This window comes from Miniopterus schreibersii (genome assembly GCF_964146895.1).
Source record: "Miniopterus schreibersii genome assembly, chromosome: 7".
Lineage (NCBI taxonomy): Eukaryota > Metazoa > Chordata > Mammalia > Chiroptera > Miniopteridae > Miniopterus > Miniopterus schreibersii.
Genome location: NC_138108.1, coordinates 26357438 through 26374083, shown reverse-complemented (window position 1 = coordinate 26374083; position 16646 = coordinate 26357438). Strand labels below are relative to the sequence as shown.

At 41.5% G+C, this 16646-nt stretch overlaps 1 protein-coding gene across 7 annotated transcripts in view; it reads right to left on the bottom strand.

Moving 5' to 3' along the window:
- The window catches only part of HECW2 (HECT, C2 and WW domain containing E3 ubiquitin protein ligase 2), a 292351-nt gene that overhangs the window by 86194 nt on the left and 189511 nt on the right, over window positions 1-16646 (bottom strand). For all 7 annotated transcript variants that reach the window (XR_013999195.1, XM_081142782.1, XM_081142786.1 and 4 more), the window contains 4 exons: window positions 15913-16063; window positions 15135-15238; window positions 14143-14267; window positions 4388-4573 (listed from right to left, as the gene is read on the bottom strand). Coding sequence is in view for 6 of the 7 variants with exons in the window: in XM_081142782.1 (XP_080998908.1) it covers window positions 4388-4573; window positions 14143-14267; window positions 15135-15238; window positions 15913-16063 (566 nt within the window). In the remaining variant the exon portion in view is untranslated. The remainder of the gene's footprint in view (window positions 1-4387; window positions 4574-14142; window positions 14268-15134; window positions 15239-15912; window positions 16064-16646) is intronic.

Sequence of the window (16646 nt, the reverse complement as noted above, 5' to 3'; positions counted from 1 at the left end):
TGGTAGGAGCTGAATAAATACAGGTATCATCATTATCATCATCATCTTCCCTAGCAAGGTCTGATATTCTGTTCTTAGCCTTTCATTAATAGTTAATTTTAAAAGAACATTTTACTTCTTTTATGTGAATCGAGGACATTTTTCACCCTAGAACGCCCTAAAAGAGCATACCAGATCTAGAATCCTGTGAAACCTCACCCAGTTTAAACCCTTGGCCTTAAGTAATTAGAAAAAAGAGTCTCTTTCAAAATTGAAGACAGCTAAAGTGCAGTACAAGCATAATTACTACCTTGTTCAAACATGTAATGCGAAAAGTCCAAGACAACACATGCATTAACAGAGGTTACATGGGGTAAATCTGGGGGCTACTTCTGGTGAGAGTGGGGCGGGGGGGGGAGCCTGGCAGCTTCTTCATTTTTCCTGAGCAGAGATGGCTGAATAACCGGGAAACTACAGGCAGTGAGAGTCTCATTCATTCATCAAACTTGTTCTGAGAACCTTCTATGTGACAGGCACTGGGGGTAGAAAAGGGGATAATTAAAAAATAAATAAAGGAATTCTTGCCTGGCCAGGCGTGGCTCAGCGGTTGAGCGTCGACCTAGGATCCGGGAGATCGGGGTTCGATTCCCGGTCAGGGCACAGGCCCGGGTTGCGGCCGGATCCCCAGTCGGGGCATGCAGGAGGCCGCCGATCAATGACTCTCTCATCATTGATGTTTTTGTCTCTCTGTCTCCCTCTCCCTTCCTCTCTGAAATCAATAAAGGTATATTTAAAAAAAGAATTCTTAAGAAGGGGGCATCTGTTTGAGAAGGTAAAGCATGTTGACAAGTATACCACGAGACAAATGGGGACAGACATCATGAAGCAATACAAGTCAAAGTACGCAGGGATTCAAGAAAGGACTGATGGCTTATGCCCGGAGAGCCGAGAGCAGCTCACCCACCAGGCTGCCCTTCGATGATGACTGTCTGAAAGCCCCTACTCCTCCGCAGTACCTTTCACTCCCTTCATTATAAATGACCCTTCTCACTGGTGAGAGGCAGGGTAAGGGCACAGACTCTGGAGCTGGGCTGCCTGGGTTCAAATTCAATTCTATCTCTTACGAATTGTGGGACTTTGTTCAATTCACTAACCATGCTGTGTCTCAATTTCCTTGTCTATAAAATGTTGCTAAGCATAGCAGCTATCTACAAGGCCGCTGTGAACATGAAAGGAGCTAATCTAAGTACTCACAACATCGCATAGTCAATGCTGCATACCACAGCATGCTACAGTAAGTGTCAGCTCTTATCACTGTTATCACAGTGGCAAGCACACAGTGGGCCTTCAGAAGTGTGTTGAATGACTAAATGAAAACTCGAAAGGAAAATGCTGCACTTGAGAAGAGAAGATGGAGCCAAATTTCATAAACCCAAGAGCTAAGTTTGAGAGCATCCCTCTTAAGAATCATTTCACGTAGATGGGGATTTGGACACACCAGAAATCACTCATCACTGTAGGAAAACAACTAATACTTAACAGCTTTTGATGTTACAGTAAATGGAAAAAAGTTTACTCCCTTTAAATGTTCTGGAAACAAACAAATTCATTAATAAAAGGGGGCTAAAATTTCAGGGCTAGAAGAAAACACTAATTGCCCGGAGGACGGGAGCTATGATTTCTAATGTGCAGTCAAAAGCAGAACAACCGAACACAGACAGAGCACAAGCCTCCCCCAAATGTTCCTTTAAGTTACGTTAGTTCATTGGAAGCCAGTCATGTGTACAGGAAAGATAGGGAGGAATCACAGGGAGGTATACCTGCTTAGTGCTAAGGTGTCCAGCTTAGTTAAAAATCTTGTTAAAGTCCTAATACAGGAAGGGGAGAGATCAGGCTAAAGTAATAGGCTTTCAGGCCTATCTGATAATCTGTTTTGTCCACAGGGCAGGGGTTCTTGTATGTCATCCATGCCAACGGGCATTCAACTGCAAATCCACAAGCAGATTGTGAGGTCAGCTATCTACCAGCCCACATTCGGGTTTTTTCCAATGCCTACCACTTTCAGTTGAAACCCCTACCTGAGTCCAAAGCCCTCAGGGAATAAGATGAATCGTGTTACTCATGCAGCCGGGGTAATGTTTACTGCTGTTTAACCACTGAGACTTTTATAAAAGCTATGAGACAGAGCTTGTTCTCAATCCTCAATCATAATTCATCTTCAACAGTACCCTAAATGCAACTTAAACTTTTCTCAAGGTCCAGGGGCTGTTAATAAGAAGCTCTCCCCTGAAGCATGTCTGGCAAGTTATGACTGGCAGAAGGGGACCTCCTCCTACATGTACATAAGTTCCCAATTCCCTTTAGCTAAGGATACAAAATGACTGAGCAAGTGAAGTCTCTACACAGAGCAGGAATATATGCAGTATTATCGCAACTGGGGGTTTTCCTGGACCAGTGGTTCTCTGATGGGTATAGCTCTTCATGACACCAGGCAAACGTCTTGTCCGAGAAGAGAGCTGAATTCTAGGTATGTTACTGCTCTTGTACACCCAGGCATAATACTGTCAGTATTTTTCAAAGTCCTTACATCGACCATCTATGCCCTTCCATTCAGTAGAATGTTTCCAAACACTTGGCTCCCAGGATATTGAACCAAATTCAACACCAGCAATGTGACAATCTCCTCTGGGAGGAGAGCACAGCAAGTGGCAGGTGTCCCTGCTTCCAGCTTCCTGGGGTGTCCTCGAAAGGCTTCCCTGCCGTGCCCACCTGACTCTGACTACAGGATTTTACCCGCGGTCCAGGGACGTGATCACAAATCCGTTCTCTTCCATCTACTCTGACCTTCATGCTTGCCACGTCCAATCCTTTCTGGGCTGGGAACTGGAGGTTTATTAGAAATTTACAGAAATGAAGCCAACAGTTTCAGCGAGAGCCTGAGGGTTCCTCCCATGCCTTAAAATACATGCACTTTGTAAGACCTATTTTGACCGCTTAGAGGTTCTCAGAGGAGATTGCTAGGAGATGAGCTTGGGATAAATAAGATGGTTCTGTGGCACTACAGCTAGAGGGTACTTTGGGGGAAACTGGCATTTACTGAGCACTTTACACATTTCATTCATCTTGAATGTGCTTCTCCTGATCTGGTTTCCTCCTCACTTAGTTCAGGTCTCTGTTCACCTATAGCCTTATCTGTGAGGCGTTCCCCAGCTACCCTATATAAAAAAGCTCTCCACTATGTCTTTCTCTAGTCCCAGACTCCTGCTCTCTTGTAAATCATAGCATTAATGGGCTCTTGGCATGCTATATATTTATTTACTTGTTTATTGCCCATCACTTTCCATGAGAATGGCAATTGTATGAAGTAGCTGGTTTATGTCTTGCACAGGTGTTCAATAAATATTTATTGAATGAATAAGCCAAGCACAGTTACTTTAAATATCATGTCATTTGACCCCTCCCCACCCTACAAGTGATGTAAAGTCTTTTTTACAGACAGGGAAACTGATGTTGGCACTACTTGGAGAGCACAGTGTCACAGTTAAGAGCACGGACCCTTCAACCAGACTGCGCGGGTGAGAGCTCAGTCACTGCCTATCACTGTGACACTGGGCAAGTCGCCCAGCCCCTCCAGACCTGAAGCTCCTTCCCTGTAACTGGCAGTGATAATCATAGTACTGTCTGTGGAGCTGTTGTCAGAAGCTTAAACATATAAAAAGCACAGGCGGTTCATGGCTCATAGGCGGTGCTAAACAAGAGTCAAATAAACAAAATCTTAGCTGAGGAATACCTTATAAAAATTACTAAGTTTCTCACTCCAGTTTCGTACTCATGTAACAGCCTCCTGACTATAGCCCGGCTTTCTGGTTCACCTGTCTACAAAGGAAGTACACATGTGGTTGCTCCGGACTGTGTGACCCAGCTACAGGTTTCTCATCATAAATTAATCCACCTGTGTGCTTGTCTGAGGCGCTAACATCAGGGCTCTGAACCAACAGGACTGAGGCCCAGACCCAGACAGCGTCACAAAGGCGCGCCTTGTGTAGTTGCTTAGCAACCTCCTAACCACCTTCTCCAAACAATACAACTTGTATTCCACTGTCCATAACACAAGCTGTTCAACTAGGAAGAAGGAAATGTCATTGCCTAAGACACCTTTTCTCTGATCAACAGAAAATGGTGAGAGGTTACACGGAAAATACCTAGGCAAAAATGAGTATTTCACCAACAAATGCCCCACACCCATCCACTGCATACACTACTTCAGAAGAGTGTAGTAACTGTTTGTAGTAACAACCTGCCTGCCCAGGTTTCGCGCGAACCAGGAGATGGACTGTTTCACATCACAAAGGGCTTTCCGCCCTCACTTGAAGGGCAGAGCCAAGTGCCAAGGCCACACGCAGGTTACCTTGCCCTGATGATCGTGTTTCATTTCCCAGCCCCTCGGCAGCTCCAGCTGTTTGTTTGCAAACATGTTGAGGAATCCCACAAGGTCCCGGTTGTGCTGGTAGCGTTCAAAGTGGTGGGTGTCCCGTCGGACTTTGGTGATCATGTGCTTCAAACACGTGTTGTTTGTAAACATGCGGTAGGCACTCTGGAGGAAAAGATGGAGAACCAATGTTAACCCACTTGTGACACGCAAAAGCAACATATGCACATGGGTATATCTAGTCTTCTGGTAGGATATAGGCTCCAGCATAACTCTAGACCCACACATGGAAAGAGCAGACAGAGCAACATATTTTGACCAAAATAATATAGAAAGACTATAGAAAGTAAGGTCATCTTTACTGATGATGTTTAGGTATCTAACAAATAAGAATGCATGGAGTCTCATTCTACAGGGGATGTTAGGTCCTAAAGTTTTAGGCAAAAAAACCCCACACAGTCAAAATGACACCATCCTGGAAACAAGTATACCACCTTACAGTGAGCCCCAATATAGCCAGGTTTCCTCCAGCATTGGAACAGATCACTGGTTCTCCGGGCAAATGCCAATGAAACAGTTGGCATACATTTCAAAGTCAAGTTGTAGAGAAAAGTGCTTGGCCATATATATCTGCATATTAGAAGCACATGCAATGGGCTGAGCTGCTCTCATAGTTGAGTTGTGTTCAACTGAGACCACAGTAGAGTTTCATCTCACACCTTCTTAGAAGCATAAGCTCAGTGAATGGAATGGAAGACAGAACTGCCTGGACTGTATACCTCCATCTATATTTTTTTCTCTCTCTATTTTTCCTGTGTGTGTATATAGATGGCTCAATTTATATGACTGAAAATGCACACTTAATAAAATTCCACTATACAACCATGCAAAAAAGTGTTTTGTAAAAAACAGTATAGTCTTCAGCTCTCTGACACAAAATATTCTAAAAACTGATCATAAGCCATGGATTGTCCACATAGGGGTCATTCAACAAACATTCACTGCACAATACCATGTGTCAAGGAGTAAAAAGGAATAATTGTACGGAGCTGTTTCCTTTAATCACTGGAAGGAATATGACATTCATGAAATTGATCTGGCCATGAATGCTCTATCCTGGAATTAAATTCTATTCTTCTAAGATAGATTCAAAGGGCTTTAAATTCCTCTTACCTGAATCTAGAGACCTACAGGTTTTACTTCATGGGTTCTGTCATTTATTTCAGTCTAAGAAGGACTAAGGGAAACCCAAAAGAAACCAGACTCCTGGAAATCATTTCATCTTAATAAACATTCACTGTCTTTGCTGTGTCCAGTACTGTGGTAGTTATTGAGGATAAAAGATGAATAAATATGAGGACCAGACCATCAACAATGTTCCTAATTTTCCAGTGCCCCTCAAGATGTGTCATGTCCAGGTCAAAGCATTTATTAACAACATGTGTCCCTCTAGAGCTTTCTTTCCTTTGGCACAGCAACTGACAATGTTGGAAATGGTGGCTGCTCCCCAGTCTGGGCCCTGGGTCTCTGGGTGATTAAGGGGATCAGAGAACCCTGACAGCCCAATTTGCAATGTGAAACAAACCTTTGTTAGCTTAAGTCACTGAATGTGTTGTTTGCCATTATTGACATGTAACCTATGTTATATAAAACAACTATTATATAGTTATTCTCATTGATTCGCCATCATTATATACTTTGTACTTTGCATTAAAATATTTTCTCCCTATCAAGGCAGAAGGAAGGAAGGTCACACTGAACCATCCTCAAATACTAGTGTACTACAGGTCCTTACTACACCCGAGTGTACAGTATGTTGAGGTCGTATTTCAACCTGAGAGTCTAAACGAGGGCAGGTTTTGATGGCTGTGAGAAATTGTGAGGTTCAGGGCACAGAGTCCTGCCAAAGCAGGCAGGCCCAAGCAGGGGCTCTGGGCAATTAGAGAGCATGAGACAATAAGGAGGTGATACCATGAAAGCAGAGAAAGAGGCCAATAAAAGAAGTCGAAGGCCGTCAGAGGCAAACATTAGCTAATTAATAGTTTAGCCTGTGGCTGACCCTGCCTCGGAGTTTAACGTACAATCAGCAAGGCATCTGTTTTTTGCATTTGGCTCCGTGCTGTGCTGCTGATATATTTCCACATAAGCCGCTGCAAGCTTAGAGGCCCGAGACCACACCAACCTGTCTGGAGGCAATGGTAATGAGCTTTCAAGTCATAGTCCCTAATAAGTCTCTTCGGGGACAAATTACGGTGGGATAGCTCTGTCAGATAAATCATTACATTAACTGTTGTTCTAAATAGGTGCATTTCTTGATCCCCCTCATTTCTCTCTCCCCACATTAAAGTAACTAAATAGGCCACATCCAGATTCTTTATCTAGAGCATCAGAAATGCTCCTCACTCTGCTAAAGGAAAGAAGCAGAACCTCATTAGGACAAGAAGTAGCAGTAATTAGGTGAAGGAGCCTGTCCCAGCCTCAGGCTTGAAGTAATCCCCTGGGGCTGGACAGCTCTTTAAGCACAGGAGTCTTAAGGCTGGTCTTCTAATTAATTACGTCCTTTCATCTTCCTCCTCTCCACTCAGTGAGACATGTAATATAGTGCCAAGCTCAACTGATCTTTGCAAAAAGCATCTACCAAAGCAAATTAAGCACGAGAAAGATTTTTCTCATTAGTTGCTAGCAGACAACCTTTAGAACCGTTGGTTTTTCAAGTCTGCATAACATGCACATGGCTATTATGGCCCATATGAAACAGTCTAACAGAAACATCCTCCAACTGCTACATTTTTATAAAGAAAATACACATATATTTATTTACATATATGTTTATTTGTTTTAAAATATATTTTGCATGTTATTCAATATGTATACTATTTTTATGTGTGTGTGTGAGTATATATATATATATATATATATGTATATGTATGTATGTATATATATGGTTCAAAATGGATATTTATACTCTAGTTAATATAGAACCACAGCAAAGATTCTTGTCACAGCCCTTTCACTCATGGACAGAGACCACGAAAGTCATTTAATCTCTACCTCAATTTTGCTCAGCTGTAGGATGGGATATTAACTGCCCTGCTTTCTTCATAAGTGTGTAGGATTCAAATCCAATGGAACAACGATGTAAAAGATTTATGAAGAGGTAAAAATAACTATAAAAATACAAAGCATAAGTAAATGAATACATCTAAGGAATTATACCTACCACACCTATATTATAACAGATGAGTGATAGTAAAATTGTTTTCTACTTTAAGGTCTTTGAAGATCTTGGGCCAGAATCCCACTTTCTATTAACTGAAGAAGGGTCTCATAACCTCTCATTAATTATGTGCTAGGCCCTGAACTAAAAACCCTGAGGAGAGAGTTGAGCACGGCATGATCACTCAAAAGGAAGGAGAAGGAAAATTATAGGGGAAGGTGGAAGGCAGAAAGCAGAGTCTGGAAAACAAAGGCCACAGTGGCAGTGAAAATACCGAAACACACTGATAGAACTAGAGCTAAGAATTAGAGGGGTCCAAAGAATGAGAAGGGTCTAAAGAGTCGAGAAACACTAAAAAAGAGGCGTTTATTCTCTCTCTGGGTTTAGTGGTTCTAACTGGGTGAGGGTCCTTTTCTGTGTCTGGGAATTGTTCTTTTGTTTTGTTTTGTTTTGGTCTTATAGAAAAAGAAGCAGTAAAGGAGTATGAATTTCTACCTGAAAGTAGATTAGGGAAGGGCAAATGGGACTCGTTTCATAGCACAGCCTCATGACAATGCATAGAATGATTTCCCCTGGGATGATGCAGGTAAGGTGAGTGGCAGCTGTTAACAGCAGACAGAGTCCCTTTGAATGATAGATAAACGGCACAAGTTTTATTTTCCTTTGATGTGATTTAAAATATACAGTTTAGTTATTCTTTCTCCGTTCCAAAACTCCCTTTCCCAGTCTTCCTCTTGGTTGATTCTTGTCTTCCTAGCAAGAAACAAATGCTTGATGGCTGAGTGATCAACTGAATGATTCCCGGAATATTTTTAGGGCAATTTTGTTAAAATAACACACAGAGCAGGGGTAGGTAAACTTGTTTCTGCCAAGGGCCATTTGGATATTTATAACATCATTCTCAGGCCATACAAAATTATCAGCTTAAAAATTAGCTATAAAAAAGCTCCTAGATTTCTTGAATTTAGAGTCCTGCCTGTGGCTGCCTTGGCAGGACCAGACCAAATGATTTCACAGGCCAAATACCAGCTGAATATATGTGGCAGGCTGGATGTTCCCCACCCCCACCTTAGAGCTTAATGTGCTTTGTTGGTAAGTACATGTAAACACTCAGTACTTATCAATCAACCAATTATTTTTGTGGCACTTTATTTTTTTTTTAGTTTAGTTTAGTTTCATGTGACTATATGTCCTGAATTACCTGGTCCGGTCTTGATTTCATCTTGTTCTGTTCTTTTTAATAACACGGTTAGGCATATTATTGCTAAACAAAATCTATCTTTCATATTTCAAAAATCCTTCACCAAGAATAAGTATTCTGAATTCATGCTTGAAAAACATAATCACTACATCTATAGCAAATATGTCTCATATGTTGGTGCAGATGTGAACATCTGTATACATTACTCACTAAAGAAATTTATTATAAACAAATTCAAGTAACATTGTTTGTGAGGATATGGAAACAGCCCTGTCTTAAACAGTCTGTCTTTATTTTTATTTTACACAGCTGGTCTATATTTTTAATAATAGGGTTTTACATTGTCTCATCTAGCTAAAGAGTAAAATGGAGGGGAAAATTTCTTATTGAGGAAACTAACTATAAACTCTCAATTCATCTATTTTGCAATAGCTGGAATTCCTGACTTGCAAAAATATATTTATGTATTTTGGAACAATAGTTTTCTTCATTAAGCACTAAAAAGTTTATATGGTGGAATTAATGTATTTCTAGAGCTTATTAAAAGCCAGAGTAATAACTGTTCAGCATGTATGTTGGAAACATTATTCAGTTGCATATAATGAATGTATTTATGTCTGACAATTATTAGACAAACACAGGCATACCATCTATAAAAGACATGACACTAATAATTAAATCTTGAGTTATCAGGAGAAATGGTTTATCAGGACACTTTCAGAAGAAATCTAATTACAACCAACAGAGGGCAGTAGAATATATCTTAAAGCAACCATAATGCAAAACAGAAAAAAACAAACACCCAATATTTTGTTTCTCAGGTTTTCCTTTAGAGTTATAACAACCATATATCTACTTAATTTTTTTCTTTTCAATAAAGATTATTAAGTAAATTACTGCTACATGAAATCTATTTTTTATTACTAACTTACAACATAGACTGTTACCTTCAAATCATAAAAAAAAGAGAGAATTAGGAAAGCTTTTAAATTAATATACTCCTTTTGTATGTTGAACATTTTTCAATAACAAACGGGATTTACGGGGACGGTTGTAAATCATAAGCAAAACAAAAGGCTAGATAATAACTCTTAAAATAAGGAAACCAAACAAAACATTTTCCGCTAGTCTCGGAAAAAGAAGAAATTTCAGTAAGTAGTGCCCTTTACCAAAACTTAGCTGACTTATCCTCATAAATTCATATCTTGAGACCGTTAGCAAGAAAAATCCAGCTCCTATAATCCCTACCATACATAAATCAGGGAAATAAACCTTCTTAAACCCAACAGAATTTAAATCTTACAGATATGCAGAGATCTATCAGCAAAAATATCAGTGCTCTCCTCAAAATATACCCTATATTCACCCACCTGTCACCCTCTGTACTTCTGCACTAGTCCAAGCCTCTTCTACATCTCAGGGTCTTTTCACTTGTTTCCCTGATGCCAATCTTGCCATCTAAAACCCATTCTCGGCATAACAGCTAGAAGCAGCTTTTAAAAATCGAAACTATACCCCTGTAGGAAACCCCTTTAGAATAAAGTCCGTTTAGAATAAAGCCCAGACCCCTTGCCAGATCATCCAAGCCTTACCTTCCGAAGCCCGGCTCCCTCTCTGACCTTATTATGCACCACACCAAGCTCATTCATGCCCTCAAGCCTTCGCTCTTCCTTGGCAAGGAAGGTTCTGCTCCCAGACTTTACCTTGCTGGTTCCTCGATATTTTATAACAGCTTGAATATGGCTCCCTTGCAGAGGCCTTCTCACCCACCCTATCTAAAGCCAGTGCCTTCGGTGCCTTGTCTGCAAGGTGCCCCCGCCTAGTCACCTATACTGTTTCAGTCCCCTCATGCCACATTGCACTATCTGAATTACCGTTTCTCATTCACTACTTTGTTACCTTTGTCCACCACTATCCCCAGAGTCTAGAATGTACCAAGCAAATCATAGGTGTTTAATAAATCCTGGTTGAATGGTTGCGTGAATAAACAACAAAGGAAAACTTGTGTGATCTGACAGCCAGTCCAAAGCTCTTCCCATCACAGCACGATCTTTTCTGTTAGAGTGACAATTCTAAAGGTTTGTCCATTCTTTCTTGCATGATAGCCTGCCATGTCCTAGAACTGTCCCACGCATAAGTCTAGGTTCAGGTAACCTGGCTTCTGCTTACCTTTTCAGGCTCAAGTCTGACTTTCACTAGTATCCCATGCTCTCAACACACCAGCAACACCAAACTGTAGTAATTAACAAGACAGCCCTGCAACTTCATGAATCTCTTGTTTTGCAAATGCTCCTTCTACTCAGGATGCTCTGGCCCTTCTCATTTCTAGGGCAAGTTCCTGTTCAGCCTTTAAAACCTATCTCAAATGCAAATCCATCTATGGCTTCTCCCTGGAGTTAATCACTCACTCCAACAGCCTTGCATTACTGCACTCATAACTCTGCTCATTGCACTGGAATGTTTTCAAGTCTCTTGTATCTCAAGGACTTTGCACAGTGCCCAGGACATAATAGAGAAGCAATAAACTGTTGCTAAATCGAATGCATGGTAAATCTAATCCCTCCTGCATGAGTCTGAGGACAGCTAGCATGCTATCTACTGCTCACCTTCCTCCTATGTCTTCTCCGTTCCAAACTAAACCCGTAAACCAGGAGAAAATGAGCAGTAAATCCAGACAGATGCTATACTTATAAAGCAAAGCTAATGAGAGAAGACAAAATATACTAATGTCAATAAACATGTACACACTAATAATCTCCCCTATAACTCCTGGTGACAGGACCAGGCTGACAACTTCTTTTCCCTATAGTCTACTCTATTTTCCTAAGGTGTATAATTTGTTTTGTTAAATTCAATATGTTCTTCCACTCCCTTAACAAGCCTCTCATTCTAGCATCCCTCTAATTCATTAATTATATATTCTTGTTTATTATTTATATATTATTAACACTCAGAGCCATCTTCTTCAGTTCTAGTCTGTTTACCCACCAAACCTTGCCAATTCTCTGCCTGTGATTCCTCTCATGCTGGATCCTTCCTCCCTATTTCCTTACCTCCTAGTCCAGTTTCTTGTCAACTCATGCCATGATGAATGGGTTATACAGCTGGACTCCTATGGCGAGTGTTTCCCTCATTGTAAATCACTCCATGTGCAGCTAAAGCAACCTTGCTCTAATTAATATCTTCAGCGAGCCACTCCCTCAGTCCTCAGAAACGTGTGGTGTAATCCCCCTTTGCCCACTTAGTTATACCCAAACACCTTCCAGAAACACAAAACCTCTTTCTTTGGGTCTCCCTCAGACCTCATCAAATTTAGAGCTGTTTACTCCCACATGAGCACCACTTCATCCAACAAGATTAAATCCTTTGTCAAACCAAAGCACTGGAAGTATTTCTTATTTCTTTCCTAACAACCAATTTTTTCAGCAAGTCTTACTGATTCTGCCTTTAAAATATCTCCTGAATCCATGAACATCTCTTCAGCTCCAAGCCAACATCATGGTTTCAGTCATCACTGTGTTTCCCCTGGGCCAAGGAAGAGCCTTCGTTTTCATCACTTGCTTTCACTCTTGGCCTTTCTACAGTTTCCCAACTAAAGCATGTCAGGCTAATAGCCAAATTCCCTGCCTTGTCCCACAGCCACACCTTTGATCTGGGATCTTGCTGACTTCCCAACCTAGTATCGCATCACTCCCTCTTCGTATCACTACACTGCTGCTCCTCTGCTCTTTTCAGAGTCTCAGGGTCCCTGCACTTGAGGTTTCAGTTGCTTGACATGAGCTTCCCCTGCCTTTCCCCATGGTTGATGATTTCTCATCTTTTACCTTCCAGCTCAAAACTCTTTCTTCCAGAAGCATGCTACCACCACCGTTCTAAAGCTGCCCGTAGTCTCTGTCTATCCTCGGGTAAGGCCTTTCTCTTACTCCTTACCTACTGTAACTCCTATCGTGCGTGATGTTTTCAGTACTACGTATGGGATGAAGGAGATTCTCATGATGCACATGGGACACAGTTTCCCTCCTAATTTCGCTCATACGCATCCTCCGCCTGCGAGGGCTCCCACTCCTCCCCTACCAGCCACTGCCCACTGTCCATCCTGGGGTGGATCTTAGGACTCACATCACAAAGAAACCCTACCTGTTCTCTCACATGCTAATCTCAGGATAAGTTAGAAAATATTTTCAAAACATTCTCTTTTCTCCTAGAAATGTTTTTATTAAATATCATGCAGCACCACCGGGGAAAACAGTTGAGCAACACTGTCCACTGTCACCCCAGGGACTTCATTCGCCCCAGTGCCTCCAGGAGGTTAACATTTCCCGGGTGACATACAAACTTCCCGTCCCAGGCTGCAATTTCAAAATAAATGCAGGGAACAGGCAGGCATGTGAGTAGAGTTAGAAAAATTGCTTGTCGTGGGAATTTAATGGGGGCGAGGGGGGAAGGTTAGTGAGGGGTTTCTCGGTTAAGGTACCAAGATGAGAAAAGGAGCAGCATTTTGGTCAAGGGTCAGAGCTAGAGGAGATGAGAGCAAATTGGTAACGAAGAGAGTAAAATAATTTCTCCCTATTTAGAACAATGATTAAAAGGCTGAAGTTCTTATACTCTTCTGGTTAACAAAATATATATATTTTTCTTTTTAGCTGATACTAACATATTAGGCTTCTAATGAAATCACAGAGGTAGACCTTCTAAAGAATAGGCACATTAGTAAAAGGAAGGAAATTTGAATCTATTTCATCTTAATCACATTGCCATGCCTCTCCTGCCCCCCCAAAAAAACACCCAAAACCAACAACAACAAAACCCTGATCTTCTATACAAACTTCATACATCTTTAAAATATCCCTCTCTTTATTAATTTATTTCTCAGATTACAACAATGTACAAATTTTAAAGTTCTTTTTTCCTTTTGGAGAGCCTGACCACAATCTCAAAGCCCAGTCTTACCACTGTCTGCTGTCAATACTCAGATATTTAGGTATTTTTGTGCAGGCAAAATAAGGTGGTCATTAAAGCACAGACCATGGAGTCACCATCTCTGAAATTTTCAACTCAACAACAGCACTTGTATAACCTTGGGAATATTTTCTAACTTCTCTGTGCCTCAGTTTCTTCATCTGAAAACATGGAATTTTATCTAAGTCATAAGTTTGGACAAATGGGTCAAAACACATACAGTGCTTAACCCAGTGCTGGGAACATACCTGTGCTCCGCAGGCACTAGCTATTACCACTCTTACTATTATGACACACACGGATGACTGCCTATGGCTACTGCTCTTTCCATCACACACTTTCAGGCTCAATACTCACAGGGTTAGAGTGTAGCACGGTGAAGAACTCTGGGCTGATGAGGAACTTCACGGGGGGAGACTGTAACAGCAACGTGAGCCTGGATCTGGAGGTAGAGTGGGGCAGGACGTTCTCCCGGCGGAAATCTGGACGGGGCAGACCACAAGGCCTTTCAGGAAGGGCTTTCCACGTCACAGAAACGTATCTATTCACTCCCAACCTGTGCACACCTAGATCATTTGCTATATTGTTCTAGACCCCAAATACTTTTATCTTTGATGTAAATTCCTACATAAAACCTGACTGCTCTTAATTATACTAAAATGAAAATGAATATTGCTAGTCACTGTTAACATTTTAATGCATCCTTAGATGTTTTAAGATCAGACTCAATCTTTTTCCACTATCCCACAGATCCAGAGATTAAAAGATTAAAGTAATTTATATTCTACTTAGTTTTGTGATTTCCTTCCTTCCTTCCTTCCTTCCTTCCTTCCTTCCTTCCTTCCTTCCTTCCTTCCTTCCTTCCTTCCTTCCTTCCTCCCTCCCTCCCTCCCTCCCTCCCTCCCTCCCTCCCTCCCTCCCGCCCCCTTTCTTTCTTTTAATATATCTTTATTGATTTCAGAGAGAGGAAGGGAGGAGAGATAGAAACATCAATGATGAAAGAGAGTCATTGATTGGCTGCCTCCTGCATGCCCCCGACTGGGGATCAAGCCCGCAGCCTGGGCATGTGCCCTGACCGGGAATCGAACCTCAGTGATCTCCTGGATCCTAGGTCGATGCTCAACTGCTGAGCCATGGCCGGCCAGGCTGTGGTTCTTTCTATTTGGTTTTATGAAAAGTCAAGGAGTAAAAGGTCTCTGGTGAATTCTACTTTTTGAGTTGGATTACCAGATGTTATTGAAGATCAAAAGTTCTCTAAAGGAAAAGCCTCATTTCTTGGAAATCCTTACTTATTTGTTTTCTGCTTTTGTGAGATTACAAAATAAACCAACCAACCTCAAGGCTCTTACCTGCACTGGCTTGGTGAAAGTCGGCTTCCTCCCCTGCCCCATCAATAGCGTTGCTATTTTCCTCAGGCCTCTCATTAGTCATGGTTCTGCGGATACTCTGGTATCTAAAATCAGGAGCTTAGAGTCATATCACAGCAGCCTCTAAAATCTGGGACTCAGCTGCTTCCCCAGAGCCCGGAAGAGTTCACTATCTCCCCAGCCTCAGCCATTTCCTCCCCAAACCCCCATTCCCTGACCTTCTAGGCCATCTGCTGTTTAAGTAAGTTACATTGCATTGAATTTCTTCTGTCCGTTGTTGGTGGACATTTTCCTAACAAATTAATGAAAAATTTTTTAATTGTGGCCCTTAACGGAAGAAAACTAAATCCCTCCATTGTTAAAGAAAATAACAACTTTTTGTTCTGTAGCCGTTAGTACTTGAAAAAGGACAGATTTAAAAAGCTTAGGTGGACAATAAAGATGCATCATGAATGAAGAGTCTAGATATTTAAAAATAAATATAGCTTACTAAAAACCAGTGCCTTGGATTGACTAGTGGGGTTAGCATTATTTATTTCCTCTCCAGTTTCCAAACTAGCTGTTTGTGTGTGTGCGCTTACTATTTGTTTTAACCAAGAGAAGTTCAATGAAACCTATGAATCAAAAGACAGAACAGCTACACCTTAATGACAGGACACACAAAGATGAAAGAGACATAACTGGGTTTTCTACTTTGAACCATGTAAAAATTAGCCCAACCACAAAACAGAACAGTGACGGCAAAAAGTCCCACCCTCACCTGCGGTTCAGCTGCTCCATCTGCTGAATGGAGTTGGACCTCTGCAGCACCTGCGGGGCGGGGGGAGCTGTGGGCCGCTGCCACGTCGTGGTTCTGTTCACGTGGTCCACGTAGAAGATCCTGCCGTGGCTGTCTATGCGCGCCTCCCAGTCTAAAGAGTAGTAACACATCCAAGGCATTAAGAGGAGGAGCTGAGGCCATTAATGTGGTTCATTAACTTCCAGCACATGTTTTCCTCTCTGACATGCTATAATTTGGGGCTAATAACATAGGCCTCACTGCATAATCTGCCGCTTCCCCTTAGTCTGTACCAGAATCTGTTGTGACCAGTTAGTAAACATATCCTCTGTGCATAATGCCAACCCTTTAAAGAATCTCTGAAAGTAGAGAATCCTTCCAGACCTGCCCATAATGAACATCTTTCCCATATGAGCACCAGTCTTTTAAAAATACAAGTCATGGTTATCATAATGCTTTAGATATTCACATCAAAATTGGTACTGATGCTTGTTTTCACAAAAACATGACTTTTCCCCCAGTTTTTCCCCAGCTTATATGAAAAACTCATAGCTGGAAATTTCCATGTGCATATTTACATACAATTGTAGTAAATATAGTCTTCAGATTAAAATATTGGAAGCCTGACCATCAAACAGCATCCTTATCTACACACTTCCATTCGCACTTCCCCAAAGATTAATACATTTTCAGAGCAAGGGTAATTACTTGCCTAC